The sequence below is a fragment of the Neovison vison genome, chromosome 12, assembly GCF_020171115.1.
Source record: "Neovison vison isolate M4711 chromosome 12, ASM_NN_V1, whole genome shotgun sequence".
Lineage (NCBI taxonomy): Eukaryota > Metazoa > Chordata > Mammalia > Carnivora > Mustelidae > Neogale > Neogale vison.
Genome location: NC_058102.1, coordinates 46,676,104 through 46,696,282, shown reverse-complemented (window position 1 = coordinate 46,696,282; position 20,179 = coordinate 46,676,104). Strand labels below are relative to the sequence as shown.

At 39.2% G+C, this 20,179-nt stretch overlaps 1 protein-coding gene across 1 annotated transcript in view; it reads right to left on the bottom strand.

Moving 5' to 3' along the window:
* The window catches only part of PTPRR (protein tyrosine phosphatase receptor type R), a 235,479-nt gene extending 216,192 nt beyond the window's left edge, over positions 1 to 19,287 (bottom strand). The window contains exon 1 of the mRNA XM_044228655.1: positions 19,036 to 19,287. Within this exon, the coding sequence (XP_044084590.1) occupies positions 19,036 to 19,093 (58 nt within the window). The 5' untranslated portion in view covers positions 19,094 to 19,287. The remainder of the gene's footprint in view (positions 1 to 19,035) is intronic.
* Positions 19,288 to 20,179: the final 892 nt, after the last annotated feature.

Below are 20,179 nucleotides of genomic sequence, written 5' to 3'. Positions count from 1 at the left end.
GCACTGGGGGGAAAAAAAAGACACCAGAATTTGACAAAAAGAAGGGGGTAGGGGGAGTAGGAGGAGGAGAAGTATTAATTCAATGATTGACTTAATGTTCTGGGATGGAACCCCGTGGGGTTTCAAGGGTAATTTTGTTTCTAGTGGGTGGCTGACTCTATGGGGGTGCCTTTATTGATGAGATGGAGAAACGTGAGTTTGTGGTACCTACAATATATGGAAGCAGAAATGTCTAGAGAGCAGTTACAGGTACAGGAATTCAAGAGGACGCTCTGGACTAGAGGTAAGTGTTTAAAAACCACATGCAAGCTGATGGAAAACTGAGGGATGAGACTGCGTAGGAGGAGGTGTGGGTGGAGAAGAACCAGAAGTCTGCAACCTAGACCCATAAGTCCCAGAAGTCCCTAGTGAAGGAGCAGCTGGAGATTGTCCAAGTACAGAAGGCATGGAAAGAGTGCAACAGGGAAGGAGTCTGCAGGGCTGAACCCAGTGTCAGTGAGACTGAGAGTTCAAACAAGAGGACCCTCAACATTTGCATAGGGTTTATTTATTTAAAATTTATTGATGGGTATCTGAGCCTGGGTATTCAGAAGACCAGATTCAACATGGAAAAGGCTTGGGGATGGCATTCTAGAAGCACTAAGCTAACCATCTTCCCCTGTTGAGCCTTTGAACAAAAATAAAATAATTTTAAAGGATTTGAAAGGGTAAGGAAGATTTGGAGTCCGGGTATGATGGGGCAAACACTGCCTGCCGTGTTGTTTACACTGAATAAAACCTGGGACAAAATGCATGAAACCGCTATTTGAGGACTCTGGAAAATAAGTAGTAGCAGGGGGACTTCAAAGTTCCACAGCATCAGCAGGGAGTTTACCTTCTGTCCCCCTCAGTCTAGTCAACCCGTAGTGGATGCAGACAAAGAGGGCGTTGGGAAAAACACTCTAAACACTAGTTCTGAAAAAGGGAACTCATGAAGCTAAAAGAGGCTGCAGGAATCTTTCTCCATTTTTCCTCTTTCCTCCATCTTCTATGCTACACCCCAAGCAATGCCATGGCAGCAGAGGTCTTGGCCATAAATGAGAGCTTACAGGACTCAAAACTCCGCAAGAGGGGAAGCTTTCTTTTCTTTTTTCTTTTTTTTCTTTTTTTGAGGGAGCCTTTCTTTCTCTCAAGGAAGCTGCCATTCTAAGAGAGTGGAACCAACTGTCACAGCTTTTTCCTCTCCCATCCTCCCCCCACTTGACCCTGAATTCAGATGCGGTTGTAGAAATACAAGAAGTTCACTTCAACTATAATGATACAGATAGGTTTAATGTGAAAGGATGGACAAAATATATATCACGTAAACTCTCATCAAAAGAAAGCCACTATCAACAACACAGACTGCAGAGCAAAGAAAATTACCAAGGACAAAGAGACATACCACAAAGTAATGTAATGTACATAATGATGTAAGAATATAAAATAATCCTAAATGTGTATACACTCCCTCAAAAAAGCATAAAAATACATGATGCAAAAACTGACCAAAATGAAAGGAGAAGCAGGCAAACCCGCAATTATAGTTGGAGGTTTTAACATTCCTCTCTCAATAATAGAACTAGTAGACAGAAAATCAGCAAGGGCAAGGTTATAAAGGAACAGAACAACATCACCAACTAACTGGATTTAACAGTATTTATAGAATGCTCCAACCAAGAACACAGAATACACATTCCTTTCCAGTGCACACGGGACATTCACCAAAATAAACCATATCCTGGGTCATAAAACAAACTTAGACATTTAAAAAAACTGAAATTATATACAACATATTCTCTGACCATAATAAAATTAAACTAAGAATCAATAATAGAAAACAAGAATCTTTCCAAGCACTTGGAAATTAAACAGCATACTTCTAAATATCCTTGGGTCAAAAAACAATTACTAAGTTAGAACATGTTTTGAACTGAACTGAAATGAAAATATAACATCATAATTTGTGGGATGTAATTGAAGCAGCACTGTTTAGAGGAGAATCTACAGCATTAAATGACTTTAACAGAAAAGAAGAAAGCTTTCAAATCAATAATCTGAGCTTCCACTTTAAGAAACTAAACAAAACAAAAATAAAAACCTCAGAATAAATGCTAAACATGCAGAATGAAATTAAAAATTTTAAAACAGAAATTATTACATTGAAAATAGGAAAATAAAGAAAAATCAGTGAAACAAAAGCTGATTCTCTGAGAAGAGAAAAACTGATAAAACTAGCAAAACTCACAAAGAAATAGAGAAAACTCAAATTATTAATATCAGATAAAAGGAAGGCTATCACTACAGACCCTGTGGACATGAAAAGGATAATAAGGAAATACTATGAATCATTCTTTGCATGTAAATCCAACAACTTAGATGAAATGATCAATTCCTCAAAAACCACAAACTAATGAAACTCACACCCAAGATGAAATAAGATTTCAAACTGTCCTAACTTCATAAAAGAAATTAAATTTCTACATAAAATTATTTTTGAAAAAAAAAAAAATCTTCAGGATCAAATGGTTTTACTGGCAAGTTCTACCAGACATCTAAAGAAAAATATAATATCAATTTCACATAACCTCTGTCAGAAAATAGAAAAGGAACACTCCACAAATCATTTTTTGAGGCCAAAATTATACTGAAACAAAAACAGAGAAAGACAGTACTAAAAAGAAAACCATAGACCAATATTGCTCAACATATTCATTTTGCATTTGAACACAAATGCAAAAATTCTCTACAAAATATTGGGAAATTGAATGCAGAAATAATACAATGAATAATATACCATAACCAAATGGGGTTTATCCTAGGAATGGAAGGCCTCTTCAATATTTGAAAAGCAATCAACATAATCTACCAGGTTGACAGTCTAAGAAGAAAAACAACATTGTCATAGCAATTGATGCAGACAAAGCCTTTGACAACATTTGTATCTATTCATAGTTCAAAAGATTAAAAAAAAAATTTAAAAACAACCTAGGCAAACTAGAAATAGAAGAGAATTTCCTTCAAAAAGGCATCTATAATGAGATGCCTGGCGGGCTCAGGAGAGCATGTGGCTCCTGATCTCAGCGTCATGAATTTGAGCTCCACGTTGGGTGGAGCGATTACGTAAAAAGTTTAGTAAAATGGTGCCTCAGTGGGTTAAGCCGCTGCCTTCAGCTCAGGTCCTGATCTCAGGGTCCTGGGATCGAGTCCCGCGTCGGGCTCTCTGCTCAGCGGGGAGCCTGCTTCCCTTCCTCTCTCTCTCTGCCTGCTTCTCTGCCTACTTGTGATCTCTCTCTGTCAAATAAATAAATAAAAAATCTTTAAAAAAAAAAAAAGTTTAGTAAAATAAAAATGTTTTATGAAATTCTTAAAAAATAAAAATAAAGAAAAAGTCACCTACACTAAAACCCACAGCTAACATTGTGCTTAATAGTGAAAAACTGAATGCTTACTTGCCATATCACAATAGAGGAGAAGGCAACTATGATCCCTTACCACTTCTATATGACATTGTATTAAAAGTCTAGTCAGTGCAATAAGACAAAGAGAAGACGTGAAAGGCATACATACTGGAAGAGAAGAAATAAAACTGTTCTAGTTGCAGAGGGCATGATTATCTATGTAGAAAATCCCAGGGAATCCACCAAAATCTTCCTAGAATTCATAGGTGAATTTAGTAAGGTTGTAGAATACAAAGTCATTCTGCAAAAGCCAATGGCATTTCTAAAAACTAGCAGCGTTCAACAGAAAATTGAAATTTTATAAAAATTTATAACCATTCCCAAAAATAGAATACTTAGGTGTGAATCTAACAGATTATTTATAGGATATCCATACTAAAAACTATGAAATCCTGGAAAACAAATCAAAGAAGACCTAAATAAATAGAATGGCATACCCTGTTCATGAATTTTAAGACTACATAATGGTGTCAATTATCCCCAATTAAAGCAAAAATCCCAACAGAATGTTTAAATAGACATAGTTATGCTCATTCTAAAATTTAAAAAGAAAGTCAATATAAAGAGAATAGCTGAAACAATACTTAAAATGAAAGGAAGATTAATACTGCCCAATTCTAAGACTCAGTAAAAAGCTACAGCAATCAAGATAGTGTGTATTGGCAAGGAATAGATAAAGTTCAATGGAACAAAATAGAGATTCAAAAACAGATGAGACAAAATACACCATTTGATTTTTGAAAAATGCAAAAACAACAGAGAAGGATTGTCTTCTCAAAATGACATTGGAACTGTTGTACATCCATATGCAACAAAATGAACCTTTATCTGAACCCACACCTTACGTAAAAATTAACTCAAAAGAGATCACAGATTAAGTGTATTATTACAACTGAAGAAGGATAGTTGGAAGGCAAGCAGGCAGAGACAATGAGTCCCTGCTCTAAGAGGAAACCACCTTTAAAAGGATTTTACAGCATCCTGGAAGGAGCTCTCCTACCTTTCCCATGTGATAGATCGGTGGCAAAAAACAAATTGGATGATAGGCAAAGGGAGAATTAATCAGATTAAAGCAGCCTTCCAAGGAGCCCAAAAAACCCACAGACTTAGGAACTCCAGTGGCAACCCTCTCCGGCACCCTCCCTTCTCAGCAGTTTTGTACTATGACTTTACCATCTCTCAACACACCTTACTCTGCCCAACACTCTGTCTGGTCTGCCTCTTCATTCTTCCAAGCAGCATACCAAGAACCATGGGCACCGATGGAAAAAAAAAATCCCGTAACACAACTTTAAAACTTTTTGAAGATAGGAGAAAATCTTCATTACCTAGGGTTAGGCACAGAGTTCTTAGATAGCACACCAAAATCACAATTTATAAATGAAAAAAAAAAAAAAAACCAAAAACCGATAAACTGGACCAGACCAAAATTTTGAAATTTTTGCTCTGTAAAAGACAGTTGTAAAGAGAATGAAAAGGCAAGCTACAGAGTGGGAGAAAATAATTGTAAACCACATATCCAGCAAAGATGTGTAATCAAAAAATATAAAGAACTTTCAAAACTCAATAGTAAGAAAACAAGCCAATTTAAAAATGGTTGAACACTTTGTCAAAGAGAATACATAAATAACAAACAGGTACATGAAAATTTGCTCAATCCTATTAGCCAATAAAAAATATATATATTAAAATTGTAATGTGATACCACTACCCACCTCTTAGAATTGTTAAAATGAAAAAGACCAACAATTCTCAGTGCTGGAGAGTTTCTGTAGGAACTAGAATTTTCATACTTTGTTGGTTGGAATGCAAAATGGCAAAGCCACTACGGAAACAGTCTGGCACTTTTCTTATAAAGTTAAACGTACATTTACCAGCAATCCCACTTCTACATACTTACCCTAGAAAAATAAAAACTTATATTCACACAAAAATCTGCAAGCTTTAGTCATAATTGGCCACAAATGGAAACAACTCAAATGTTCTTCAATGCATAAGTGGGTCAACTTTGACACATCTGTACTTTGGACTATTACTCATCAAAAAAAAGTAATGAACTATGTATCCATTCAACTTGGCTGAATCTCAAGGACATTAGGCTGAGTGAAAGAAGACAGTCACAAAACATCACATGCTGTATGATTCCATTACATGACATTCTTGAAAAGATACAAACTACAGCGATGGAAAGCAAATCAATGATTATCAGTATTTAGGGGCCGGGGGTGGGGGACATAGCATGAAGGATTTCCAGGGGATGACTGACCTTTTATGTATTGTGGTAGTAATTACATGAATCTATATATGTGTTAAAAGTCATACAACCATACACTCAAAGAAGTCAACAGATTATACTATGTTTTGTAAGCTACTTCTTAACTGAAAACTGTATCAAAGCATCTTCTCTCTGACTGCAAATCTATATATATATATAGTTAAAAAATGATGGATAAATTTATAGAAGGTAATTTCAGTGTGTATTTGGGAGAAAGCTAGATTTAAATGGATTGGAAAGTGAGAGATAAAATGGAACAACAACGTGGACAACTCTTCAAACAGCTTTAGGTGTGATAAGAGAATGACAAGGTCAGTGTGTGATCAGGAAAGGAGAGTAGGGTTGAGGGATTTGGTTTTTTCAACATAGGAAAGATTTGAGCACTTTTATTCCTTAAAAGGAAGAGTCAGTTGAGGAGTGGCTGAATATATAGGGGAAAGCAGGTAAGATCTGCTTTCCCTCATGATTGGAGGAGTTGGGATCCACAGTATAGGCAGGGGGATGAACCTGGGGTTGGAGGAAGGTATTTCTTCAGCTACAACAGGAGGGAGAGGGTAAGATGGGAAAATCTGGAATGTGAAGGGATCTGGTGGTAGAGGTTGAACAAATTTTCTTCTGACGGTTTCTCTTTTCTTCCTGTAGAAGGGAAGTCATCTCATAAAAGGGAGGACAAGAGAGGAAAGCTGGTAAGCTTCAGGCAAATGGAGAAAGACTGAAACAGTTAATATAAAGACCTGGCAGATAAAGTTGATATGTGTAGGAGGATTCCTCATCTCCACAGAGAACTCAGTCTGTCTTAGTCCAGAAGGGAGAGAGTGTCTCACAGAATGTTTAGTAAACAGCTTGTCAAAGATAGTCATCTGCACTTAAAATGTAAGTACTTTGACCACAGAACCAACATTTAACATGCGAATAGCCAGTTTGGATGGTCATAAAATTCCATGATTTAAATTTCATTTTGGACAGACCTTGGTAATCTTTGAAGAAATCTTTAAGAGAGAGGAATGGATGAAATTACAACATTAAGTTAGAGTATGTTAGGATTCAATAGTTCAGATTCAGTGTTGGTAATTCGTAAATGCACAGGGTAGATAGAATGACCTTGCCTGCACCGTCTCAGGATAAACCCTTGTATAGCAAATGCTTAAATCAGAGTCAGTAACTTGTGAAAGGAACAAAAGGATGAAGCCATGTTCTCTAGAGACCTGAAAAGGTGAACAATTGAAAAAAGGCAACTTCGTTCTCTGATCATTCTGTGAAAGGATAATCATTGTTTCTAAACCATTGCCAACACTTTTGTCTCTAGAAAGTAGATATAAATGGATAACATCAGGGAAGTCCCCTGGGAATTTCTACAAGAGAAACGATGAGGCTCTCCTTTGATTTGTAAATGCCTCTCAGAAAAAGTTAAAAATACACAGGAGTGCTAGCAAAAGCTTATCTAGCAGATGCCTATTAATAGTAGTCAGAAAGAAAAGAAATACTTTTTAAAAAAAAGCAATGGTCTAGGAGGTAAGGGACCTAGAGTCTAACGCAAGACATCCCTCACCACCACCATCTATGTGAACTTGAGTAAGTCTCCTCACAGCTGAACCTCAGTTTCTCATCAGAGAATCAAAGTGGTTCTTGTAGATCTACAGCTAGATTACCATGTGCTGGGCTTCAAGAAAAGAGAAGTACCAATTCAATTGGATTTTGTCTGATGCTGATTTTTTTCTAAAGAGATACATTTTTCCATAACCACAATAAACAAGTACACTTATTTTTCCACACAGAAAATTAAGAAGTTACAGGTAAAGCTTCACAGTTATACTCCCTTTCCTCATTTCTTCTGATTTAATGAGATATTATTATGATGATTTTGCTTCATGTAGGACAGCTAAGATTGCTAATAGCATCCAGTTCTCCTTGATGGACTCTGCTTTCCTCCATATATCTTATCATCAAAGCTCTTGTTGCATCTTCAAAACCCTTTCTTACCGAGCACAACTTATATATTACACAATATACAGTGACTCTTTGTAATTTATTACTTTGTATCCTCTGAAATTTGTGATTTTTTTACCTTTCTTTTAAATTTAAGACAACAAATGTCCAGACTTTATGTAAGTTCCAGTTTATAATGTTTTATTACGACTTAGAATTTTTCCAAAAAGAACAAAATTGCATACATAGCATAAACACTCATGTATCAGAAGGACTCAGAAGGTTGTTTTTCACTTTCTTCACATTCTATTTCCAGGCAGTAGGTGTATCATTCAGCTCTCACCACCGTTCTTTCCAAATGTCCAATGTATACTATGACTAACAACTACTTTTCTCTGGGTCTAATCAATTAGATGAATAGACCAAGTACAATAAGAGAACAATCCTTAAAGGGGCAGGGATTTCCAGAAACAACATCCTTGGATGTAAGGAGGTTAATATTAAAAATATTCTTGCAGTTGTTCTGTAATTCCAATGGTAAGTGGTTAACACAAGATGTCACCATAGTACTCATCTCCAGCTATAAAGACCCACAGTAACAGCCCTGAATCTTCCTGAAGAATACTGCGGGCTTCCTGACATGTGACAACTGAGGTCGGTTAGGATAACGTCCCAGTTATAACATATGACCAACCCTATGGTCTTTTAATAGAAAGTTACATGGAAAGAGTCCATTATGGCTGTATCTGTGCCACCAGTTTTATAAAATTCAGTTTGTGTGTCTTAGTTACATTCTAATGACATACATATATGTATGTATGTATATATTTATAGATACAAACATTTGTTTTGTTTTATATCCTGACAACAAACAACCAACTAGACTAAAAAAGAGGTCCATCTTCAAATGAGCAATTATAAAGAGCAAAAAAATAAAAATAACGAGAAATGAGAGTTTCTGCAAGATAGTGATTGAATTTATAAAAACTGTAAACCAATATGGCCATCTGCCCCCAGAAGACTTGGAGGAGCTTGTCATGGAAGCAACAGCTCCTTCTAGGAATGGTTTTCCTAAAATCTAGTCTGTGTACTGGTTTCTAGGATGTGAAAACATAACCCCACAAGAAGGTGCTGGGTCATTCTCTAAGACTATTTAAATGTTTCATATGTTTGACCAGTGATGTACCTAGCCTGTCTATAAGAAGAAAATTTTTTAAATACTAAAGTCATTAGTCTATTTTCATAGGGTTGGCTCTATTCTTTTCTATATAGAAGAGGATCGGAACTGTACAAGAATAAGGAATGATTTTAATTAAAGCTTCTTATAAACTTTTTCTGCATATTTATTGATATAAACACTCCTTCACATTTCTTCAAATATTCCATTAGAAAATGTAGTTCCTTTTCCCACTTCTAACCCATTGTAACTACTTACTTCTTCTTATTTATCTTATCTACCCAACATTGAGCTATGCAATGGCAAGCTTTATTCAGGGGTCACAGAAGAAGTGACTGTCATTTTTTTTTTTTAAAGATTTTTATTTATTTGACAGAGAGAGCACAAGTAGGCAGAGTGGCAGGCAGAGGGAGAGGAAGAAGAAACAGGCTCCCCACTGAGCAGTGACCCGATGTAGGGCTCCATCCCAAGACCCCAGGATCATGACCTGAGCCCAAGGCAGCCACTTAACCAACTGAGCCACCCAGGCGCCCCTAGAAGTGACTGTCATTTCAGGAAAAATCCACTGGGCGCCACGTGCCGGTGGCAAAATTACAATGAGCAAGTTTCATGTTTCTTGATCTCTGCCCAGCTTTAATAAAGTTATTTTTCATCTGATAAGTATATGTTACAGAGTGGAACATAATACAATTAGGACAGTACCCTTTGGGACAATGTGACTAGACAGAAGTCATAAGGAAGGGATGGGGTCGAGAGCACTGGACTCAGACTCTGCCGGAGGAAGTGAGATTTATGTCAGTTCAGATAGATGCAGTCAGATGCCCCCCAGTTCCTGAAGAACTGAGCTCAAGGATGTTTACAGGAGAGGTCCACAGGAGTGAGTACCACTATCTCTTAAATTCTATACCGCCATTAAGAGAAGAACTTCATCAAGATATGCTCTCTGGGGAAACGCTGAAGCAGAGACAAATGACTTGTGGCTGGGAAGCTGAGAAATACTAGCCTTTGCAGAAATCGTAGGAATTGAGTTCCACATGCACTTACTGAGTAATGAAGCAGGACATTTGTAAAATCTTTCCTACTTCACTTATTGTTATACAAACAACTAAAATGTTATTTATGTATAGTTATGGAGATTATAAACTATTTCATCATTTTTTAAAAAGATTTTATTTGTTTAGAGAGAGAGAGTGTGTGTGTGCTTGTGAGTGCGGGAGAGGGGCAGAGAGAAAGGAAGAGGGAATAGCAAGCAGACTTCCGCTGAGCAAGGAGCCCAAAGTGTTCCACCTTGCAACCCTGAGATCATGACCTGAGCAGAAACCAGGAGTCCATACTTAACCAACTGAGCCACCCCTGTGCTCCATTTCCATCATTTTTATAGTAGAGTTCTCCAGATAACTTGAAAACTGGGATCCAATGGCAAAACAAAGAAAAAAATAAGTATTTCAAGAATAATTTTCACAGATTAAGAATTATGTTAAAACATAGCAAAATGAACATTAGAAAATACAAAAATTAAAATACTGTTATAGTAATGATATTACAGAGATATAAATGCCTGGATATCAGGACAGGAGAAAAGTGAGAAAGGAGGTCGCCAGTGGCCACTTGAAGAGATCCCCGCCCTGGTCTCCTCTGCCCGCATTTAGGGATTTGGAGGGCACTTGGTAGGCCCCTAAGTCCACACTTCCATTCCATTCTGTCTCAGTCCTTTCCTTCAGCATTTGAAATTAACCTCACTGGTCTAACGCACTGCTCTGTCATACTTCGTTGAAAAATGAACACCTTCTAGGGAAGGACCATGCCATTAACAGCTATTCTTACCTGGAGTAGAAAGTGCTCCCAGATACCTGTTAGCCATTCGTCACCTGACCTCTCCTACCCCTAATCAGATAATACCTAGCTCTTACATGGCGCTTACTAAGACCGTGCAGTTTACATACATTGTCCTGTTTAACACACAACAATAACTCTACGGTTGTATAGGATGTAACCTCCCTTCTAAAAAGAAGAAATTTAAAAAATAAATAATAAAAATAAAGAGAAAGTTGAGGCTTAGAAGGATTAAGTGATTGCCCTAAGTGTACAGAGCTGGAAAGTGATCGTGTGTGGACTGGAAACCTGTCACAACGTCCGTGCTCTTAACTACTACGGTGTTCTGCTAAAGGTTATCTAAAAATACGGCATTTCCCCACCCCCCCTTTATTTCAATTTTCTCTTAACTCCTCTCCTTAAGCTATTTCATTTTCTTCCAGGGAGAATAAAAATACATAGTCCTGACAACAAGGCCAAGAAAGGGAATTGCTTATAACTTAAAACCACACCTTCATATCGATGGGTTGATGGCCTTTCAAACTAACACTTCATCTGATGCTCGGCCCTCTTTGTTTTGGGCATCTTTCCCGGTAACCTAGTGATGGGAGTTACGATAGTGTTTGATTTCCCCGCCAGGGTCCATCAGCAGTTGGGGCGTTACTACAGTTGCTCTGCACCCGCCTCTATAGCCCCGTGAGACACTCTCACTCCATGTTCATTTTGTGCTCCTTTCCAAGGAGAGTAGTTTAGAGCTGCCTTAATCCACTCTGCACATTTAAATCAGGATGTGGACACTGCTTCAGGTCTGAACTAGGGAAAAAATAATTCATGTCCTCACTGAACTTGGCATTTACTTCAGTGCAATTAAACATACTGATCTAGATTGCTGCATCATGTAAACAGTTACTTTTGCTTTGGTTTTGGCCCATGTGCCTGCAATTTTAACGGACACCAACATCTTCATAACTTGAAATCAAATGAGATTTGATTATGAGGAAAGTCTCAGGTGCTTTACGAGTAAAAAATTATTTAAATGGGAAGTGCTAATAATGTTTACAATATAAATTTGCTAATTGTCGTTCTGTGGCAAATATCATCGCTATAACAGACACTTTATGGTGACGTTATTTGAGAAAAAGGAATTAGGACATTTGATCTTAAAATAATAATTTACCATTAAGTATTTTTTTCAAAGCTATTAAAATCTTTTATGCTGGGAAATATCAATGTAACTCTGAGTGTGTCAGCATTTGTAAGTGCCTTAAAAATGAAGAATGCACTTATAGGCCAAGTAGGATCTTTCAAAATCCCCTTTTAAAGGGAAAAATGGCTTTCTCTACCTTTTAAATTTGACTTTGTAAACAATAAATATTTAAAGATTTAACAATAAACTTACCATAAAACACGACATCCATGTAATCATTAGTACTAATGGCAATAAATGGGTTTTGATGTGTGAGCCCATCATCTTATAAAACATGACTTTTTATAATTCATAAACTAGTCTCCATTCTTCAGATATAAGTATGTCTCCCTTTAGGTGTAGTGTTTTTCTATCAGAAAAAAAATGTGTCGTATCCCAAAACGTTATGGTTCTATAAACACTTTGTCTACACATAAAAAGAGAGAAAGAAAATGTACACAACCATCTGAATATTCCCAAATTTTCTGTGATGGTTTGTTTTTTTGTTTGGGGGAGGGAAGGAGAATTGGATTACTGGGGGTCTTGATATATTATACCCACTGATTCATACTCCCACCTGATTATAAATGGGTAAGTGGCTCATATTTGCTCTTCCAAGAGAGATGATGACCAGTCAGCAATCAGAGGTCAGAGTTCTGGGTCTATTCCTTAGCCACAGCTATCATGCTATGTATCCTATGTAATTCCTTGATCTAAAATAAAGACATTCACCTTATTCCCATCCCTCTAATACTAGAAACTCCTATAGCAATGTCTAACTAGGCGAAGGTTCATACACAACTCCACTCCAACTATCATCATGCCCATGGTGCACAAACTTATCCTAGAGACTATGTTTAAATGAAAGCTTTTCTCCCCCATTTTCATTTCTCTGTAACCAATACAAGTAAATTGGATTGAGGGAGCAGTAGCAAAATCAATTCTACTCTTTACGGTTATGAAGATGAGCTGTAATCTCTTCATCAATGTAATTTAATTTGTTAGAATTTATTTTGCCTAATACATCCGGAATATATTTATTCATTCATTGAACATTTATTGATGGCATAAGAGGCAACAAGTACAGTTCCAGGAAATGGAATCAGGAAAGACCTGAGAGTCGAAGACTCTGCCCTGTTAATGAGTTTGAGTTTTATTTTAAGGAAGAAGGAAATAACTATATTAAATAATTTTATAAGGGAAGAACATGAGCAGGTCTTTTTTGTTTTTAGAGTTTTACTTCTGGCATTTTCATGAGGGATGGATTTGATAAGAGGATCATAACATAAGTTACTATATGAGAAATAAAGTAAGTTACTATATGAGAAATAAGGCAGGGATGTGAACACGGAAAGTGGAGAAGACTTGGGGCCCTTAGGGATGAAAGCAGCAAAGAAGGGGTCCAAGATGAGTTAACGGTTTCAGGCTTGGGTGATTGTGGGGGATCTTAGTGTTATTCACAATAATAGGAAATACAGAAATAAGAGCAATTGTGACAGTTATGCTGAGTAGAACAGATAAATATAAGATGATCATGGGATATCTGGTAACTCCTAGGGAGATTGTACAGAGAGGGACATAAAAGGTGGTGCATAACAATCTGAGGGTTTTGGAGGGGTGGGGGGTGAGGGTTTGGGTGAGCCTGGTGGTGGGTATTATGGAGGGCAGGTATTGCATGGAGCACTGGGTGTGGTGCATAAACAATGAATTCTGGAACACTGAAAAGAAATTTTAAAAAATAATAAAAACTTTTAAAAAATGCAGCGCATAAACTCTAGAAAGCACGAACCATAAACACTACTCAGTGGAAGACCTAACAGTACAAACTGAGGGATGGCTGGAGAAATAAGAGGGAAGCCAAAAAGCAGTAGTTATCCAGTGGAAATCAGTGAGGAGAACTTTCAAAATCAGAAAGAGATCAAATTGAATAAATGCTGTAAGAAAATATTCACTGGTAAGAAAAAGATATCTTACTTACGTTAAAAATCTCACAAATTGGGTGATAGGATGAGGACCGAGTTGGTAGAAAAATAGATGAGAAACAAAAAAGAGAAGGCCAAATGTGGACAATGCCTTCCAGAATTTTTACAAGGCACTACGCAGGGTATGGTCTCCAATAGAACATGTAATCTCCAAGGTGATAGGAGTGTGTGATGTTCAGCATACATATAGGTGTGCCTCCTATGTGCCAAAGAAGAAAGAAGATAGGTTTGTCCAAGGGCTTTAAATCCTTCTTGTGAATTAGCTGTATGAATCCTTTTATGTCACTACAGCCATTCCTATATGTACGCATAAGGCATTTAAGAACTGAAAATATAATGAACCAGCCAGGCATCTGAGCTGTACAGCATCTGGCAATCAATTCGGACTCTGCCACTGAGCTGATCTGTAGTTCTGGTCTCTAGCAAGCCCGTTCCATGCTGCCCTTAAGTTCACAATGGTAGAAAAGTCTGTTTGGGACAGTATGTTCCCTGGGCATGTGAGCTCCTAGGGAGAAACCTGAGTTTTAGATAAATGAGCTCTGTTGAAGTCCATTCTAGCGGTAGCTAAGTTGACTAAGTGTGTCTTGCATGGGTGCCAAGAAGAAATTAAATGTAAAAGAGGGAGACCAGAAACGTCACTGTGTTGTTTCTATTTATTCAATGTATCTTTTTAAATCTTTAGTAGCTTTTATGCCAGGCACTGTCCCAGGTGCTAGGCTGGGCAAGATCTGCAACAGACACAGCAGTAAACAACAAAACAGACAAACATCTGTGCCCTTCCAGGAGCTTACATTTCAACGGGAAAAGGGGAAACCACAATAAACAGAGCAAGAAAGTTAAATACATGAAATGGAAGTTGGTGAAAAATCTCTGGGAAAAAAGTAAAGCAGGAAGAGATATTGTAGTTTGGGGGGGGGAATAAGATGAAATATTAAATAGGATAGTCGGTGAGGGCCTCCCTGAGAAAGTTACATTTGAGTAAGAGCCTAAAATTAATGGATTAAGCTATGGAGATACTGGGGAAAGAGCGTTTCAGGCAAAGGAGAAAGCAAAACAGATGAGGGCAACAAGTCCCTGGAATTTTCTTAGAATGCAAGGAGACCAGTATGACTGGAGAGAGACAAAAAAGAATAAAGTGATGAGAGATGATATCAGAAAGATAATGGGGGAAGAGAATACGACAGAACCTGGGCTAGTGTAAGGATTGTGTTGAGTGATTTTGAATAAGAAAACGGAATCTGTGGAATTCACTGAGAGAAGACATCTTGGAATCTTCAAGAACAACATATTATTTTCCTATCCATCAGTCTACCCTTCCTTTTGAGGGTGATGTTTCTGCAAATTACTTCCCTGATCCTCTTGGCCTCACCATAGGAATCCTTTTTTCTCAAAGACTAGAAAACTTGGCTCTGCATTTCTCTGAGAGAGAAGGTGCATCTTCAGAAGATACAGCAAAGGCAGTCTTTGTGCCATCCAGAATGCTCAATAGGAAGAAAAATGTGAAAATTGGAAAGAACCTTCTCCAAAGATTAGGCAGAGAGTAATGCACTGAAATCACATTCTGTGTGTTTTAGCAAAACATCCACTAGAAAAAAATAAGGCTTTTACATGAGAATTTTCAAGATATTCCAAGACCTTCACTCCTTTGCAACTAAAATACTACCCAATAAACATATCATCTCCTCAAACAGAATATCATTCTTCGGTTAAAGAAAGAGAAAAAACACTGAAGGAAAGAAACTTTTGGTGGATCTTGGGGTACCATCAATATTATTGGGGCACAGCTTCTTGGATATTCCTGAAGCAGTCTTTGCAATTGAAGTTTATGTATTACATTGGTTCACAGAAGGACTAAAGAATAAGGATAGCTAGGGGAGCATGGGTAGCTCAATAGGTTAGGTACCTGATTCATGATTCTGTTTCAAGTCATGATCTCAGGGTATGGGACTGAGTCCCACACGGGGCTCTGTGCTCTGCGGGGGGAGTTTGCTGGAGATTCTCTCTCTCTCACTCTTTCTCCCTCTGCCCCTCCCCGTTCCCCCCTTTCCTCTCAAATAAATAAATCTTTAAAAAAAAAAATGGGAACAGCTAGGTAAAAAGGCTTTGACACCACTAACTCAATGGTGGCCTTTCCTATTGGAACCAGTATATGATTTCATATAGTATACAGTCACAGGTCTGAAAACATGGGCTTTCATCCTGACTAGGCTGTTAACTGGCTCTTTACTATTTAAAGTAAATACTATGTACATTTACTGGCACTTAGTTTTCTTTTTTCTTACCAGAATAGTAAGCATGTAGATGGACAGTAACTACAACTTTCCTTGTTAGGGAGATCTATGAAAATGAGCTGCTCTGGGAAGAGATGAGTCCAGGTTATTGAACAAGCTCTATGCTCAGTAATTTATTAGGATCACTTTACCCTGAGATGTTAATTACACAGTATTGTACCCCTTCCTCTTTTTGTTCTCATAGACATTACAAACAGTACTTTTCCCTATCGAGACCACTGAGCAAGGCTGATGACTATTTATTTGCTTGCTTACTTATTATTATTTTGCTTATTTATTTGCTTGCTTGTTTTGCCCAGTATCTTGGGCAATCACAACCAAATAATTGGAGATGGCACTCAAGTTGAAAACAATCTGCTATCTCATTATTAGCAGAATGATCATCTGTAAGACAACCGTTCCTAGTATAACTGAGAAGAGCACTCACATCCTGTCAGCCAATTTCTCCCATCCCTAAAGGGTTCCAGCATGTCATCACTTCCACCCGCACAAAGTAGTTGCTGGCACCCTGAGCATAACCAAAATGGACCTATTAGCTTTTCGGTAAAGAGGACCAGAAAGATAGAATTCATTCCGCTTCTTTATGAAGCCCACTTCTACCCTGAGAGGAGTCTTCTGTAAAAGAAGCAAACTCAGATATTCAACAAGTAGCAAAATCAATGACTTCTTGATCTTCGTTCTCCCACACACTCACTTTCTCATTACCCAAATCTACAGGAGCTTAGATCAAAAAGTATGTGTTTGTTTCAGTTCCAGTGAAAAGTCCTAACAATGTTATTAAATAGCTGTGATGAATTTTAATCTGATGACAGCTTGTGACCCACAAATTGCTGTTTAAAATTAAAATGCATTCAAAATGAAACTGGCAAGAAAACCACAATATTAAACTTGCAATCTGCTGTGAAAAAACACCTATCAAAAGCATGATATTAAATATGAATATGATTAATTTCCATATAGCATCTTGCGATTGAAATCTGAAAATGATAGCCCATCACTGCACTGCCTTATTAATTTAAAATTGGATGAACATTTTTTTTTTCAAATTAAGAAGTCAAAGTCGAGATGGATTGATTTGTCTTTGGTAATACACACTTTGGCAGAGCTCCAGGTATAACCTAGGGCTACAGCTCCAGGTATAACCTAGGTTTCTCCTTTGATGAACAAAAGTTCTCTATTTTCCTCATCCCAAATGTTCACCTACAATAAATTTAGAAATGATTTCCACCTGCTTAGTTTTCAGTTTAATTATAACTTTTAAGCTATAATTATTCAAGATATATTAAATGGAATCTTTAGAATGTCTTATACATTAGTTTAAAAAAAATTACACTGACATTTTTGACAGATCAGCTAAATCATTCCTAAACTTGTAAGAATCGAGGCTTTAATTTTTTTTTTTTGGCAATGGATGTTTAGTGCTACCATTAAGCATAATAATGTAAATAAAATTCAACCTAATGTGTATTTTTTCATTCCAAATTTCAAAATTTAAAGAAGTGCATATGGTAATAAAATGATGCACTACAGTTGTTTGCAAATAATTTAATGACCAAGTCATAGCTATTTGCTACTTTTCAAAAGGTACCAAAGAACTATTGAAAATTTCACCATAAAACATCATAGTTATAAGAATTAACACGTGTACTTAATTATAGACTTAATATTTCTGTGCATGACTTGTTCAATCCACTAAAATAGCATGGGCTAGAAATAAGAAAGTACCATATTTCACTCTCATTACTGCACACATAGAAAAGGAACTCACCCACTCCTTTTGAAAAGAGACCACAAGAATTGTAATTTTGCAACCATTATTTTTATTCATTATCCCTGGGGCATAATACATGCTCAATAAATGTGAGCTGCAGGAATGAATGAATGTGTGACTGGGTGACAAGCAAACTCGGATAAAATATCTAATCTTTGCTTGCTACAGGGCTACTGCACGGACAACTGCTGTCGCAGTAGGGTGCCTAAAATCTCTGCCATATTCTATTTTGGTACGTGTGTGTAAAAATGATAAAGGATTCCGTCCAGCAAGTCCTTGCATTACACAGAGGCTGCGTGTACCCAAAAAAGCAGGATCTGTAGTGACATTGCATATAAAATTCCCCAGGTACTCCCTAAGGTTTACTCCCATTCGAAATCTAATATCGGTTCTGATACCAAATATATTTATATTTGGGCGCAATCTCACTGTCACTCTTGGCTAGTCCTCACCAAATCTGTCCCAGGGACAGTGCCTACCCCGGGGGGTTGCCAGCCTTAAAACTGTGACTGGGTTTTTGTTGGGTGCCCTCGGACGCTGACCACGATGCTGAAAGCGAAGAGAGGGTCCTATTTTAAACCTTTCCTCCCTCTTATTGGCTTAGAAAATTCGAGTGACAAGAGCAGGGGCCAAAGGAACCTGGAGCGGCATCATTAACGCGAACCATGTATTTCGATCTTTTGGGCGGAGATGTGGTCCTTCAGGTTGTAGCCAATGCATCTCTGTGAGCTCTCGCTAAACCCAGGGACCTTACGGATGTAGCCGCTGCAGTAGAAAAGGTTACATCCAGCAGGATGTCTTGTCTGTCTCCTGAAAAACTGGCAGTCAAGTGCATAGCCTAGAAACAGGATCAGGGAGTCTAGATGCAGGGGAAAGGAGGGGGAAGCAAACCTGTGCTCCTATTGACAGTGTTCACTATGATTCGTACGAGGTAAGGACAAATCAAGAGCCGGTTTTAGCTTAAGTTTTCAGCCTCAGTCTTCCAACAGGTGCATAAACTCCCTCACCCCTTGCCCGTCAGTACTGTCCTGCTTTCTACGGCTTCCTCGGCAAGGCAAGCTTTTCCTAGAGTCCTCAAGCATGTGCAGTTTCCCAGCTCATCCACAGCTCCGGCTCTGCGCCCCGCAAGCCCTTACCTGCAGCGTGAAGATTCAGAAGCAGGCACAGCGCAGGGAAGCCGACCGCGGTCCGCATAGTGTTCGCACGGAGCGGTGGAGGAGGAACTCCGCCGCGACCCCACTTCAGGCAAAGTGTGCCTAGAAAGAGCCACCACCGAGGGTCTTCTGGTCTCCGGGTTTCATTCTCGGGTCCTGGCTGGGTTGGCAGAGCGGTCTGTGGCGCTGGGCGCGGGCAGAAGCCAGCACCAGCTTCGCCTCCCGAAGAGATGGAGAGAGGAAGAGGAGGAGGAGGAGGAGGAGGCGGTGGCTGGGAGGAGGGCGGAGCAGGGCAGGGGCGAGGCGCTCGGAGGCGGCTACTGCTCGGCCTTCTGCAAGCCCGCAGCCGCGGCGGCGAAGGCGGGGTGGACTCCCGCGCCAGCCCTGGAGCCCTCCGCGCGGGGCCAGCGCCGCGCCACCAGCCGCCAGACGCGCCGCGCCTACTGAGCATGCCCGGCGCTGGCCCTCGCGCCGCACGGAGTTTCGAAGTGAAATTCCACCTCTCCGGGTCTTCGCGGCGGCTGCGAGGGGGGCAGGCTCCTCCGCGGGGGGCTGCCTCCTCGGCGGGGGGCAGGCTCCTCGGCTAGGGAGGTCTAGCGGCGGTTGCTCGGAAGGGTCCGTCCACGACTTGGGGGTGGGTTGGGAGGGGGGGGGAGGCATCGAGGAAGGCCTGACCCGAGGAGGCAGAGGCCCTCAAGACCCACCCTACCCTTTCCCCTCCACGTGGACAGAGCTCATGGCTGGCGAAGAGTGACCCGCTTCCTGGGGCTGCCTGCAGGAGGAGTCGTCCGTGGTATCCTGCGCTTGCTGAGCCTGCTGAGCACGGAGGGCTGCCTGGGAAAGCGTTTCCAAAGCACCTGCTCAGCACCCTGCCCTGAGGGGGGTGCGGGGTGGGGGATGGCAATGGGTGTCTTCTTTCTAACAACTGTCCCCTTTTCCTTTCTCCTTCCTCTCTCTCTAAATCAGTACCTGTATTTAAACTTTCTCCTTACTCCAGTCCAAAGCCTATGACCATAGTGACAGAAGTGAGGCCATACTTTTAGACTAGTAGGATATATCCGTGTAATTGATGTAATCATCTTGAGTCTCCATTTTCCTTTCTAAGGTGAAAGGTAATAGAATCACC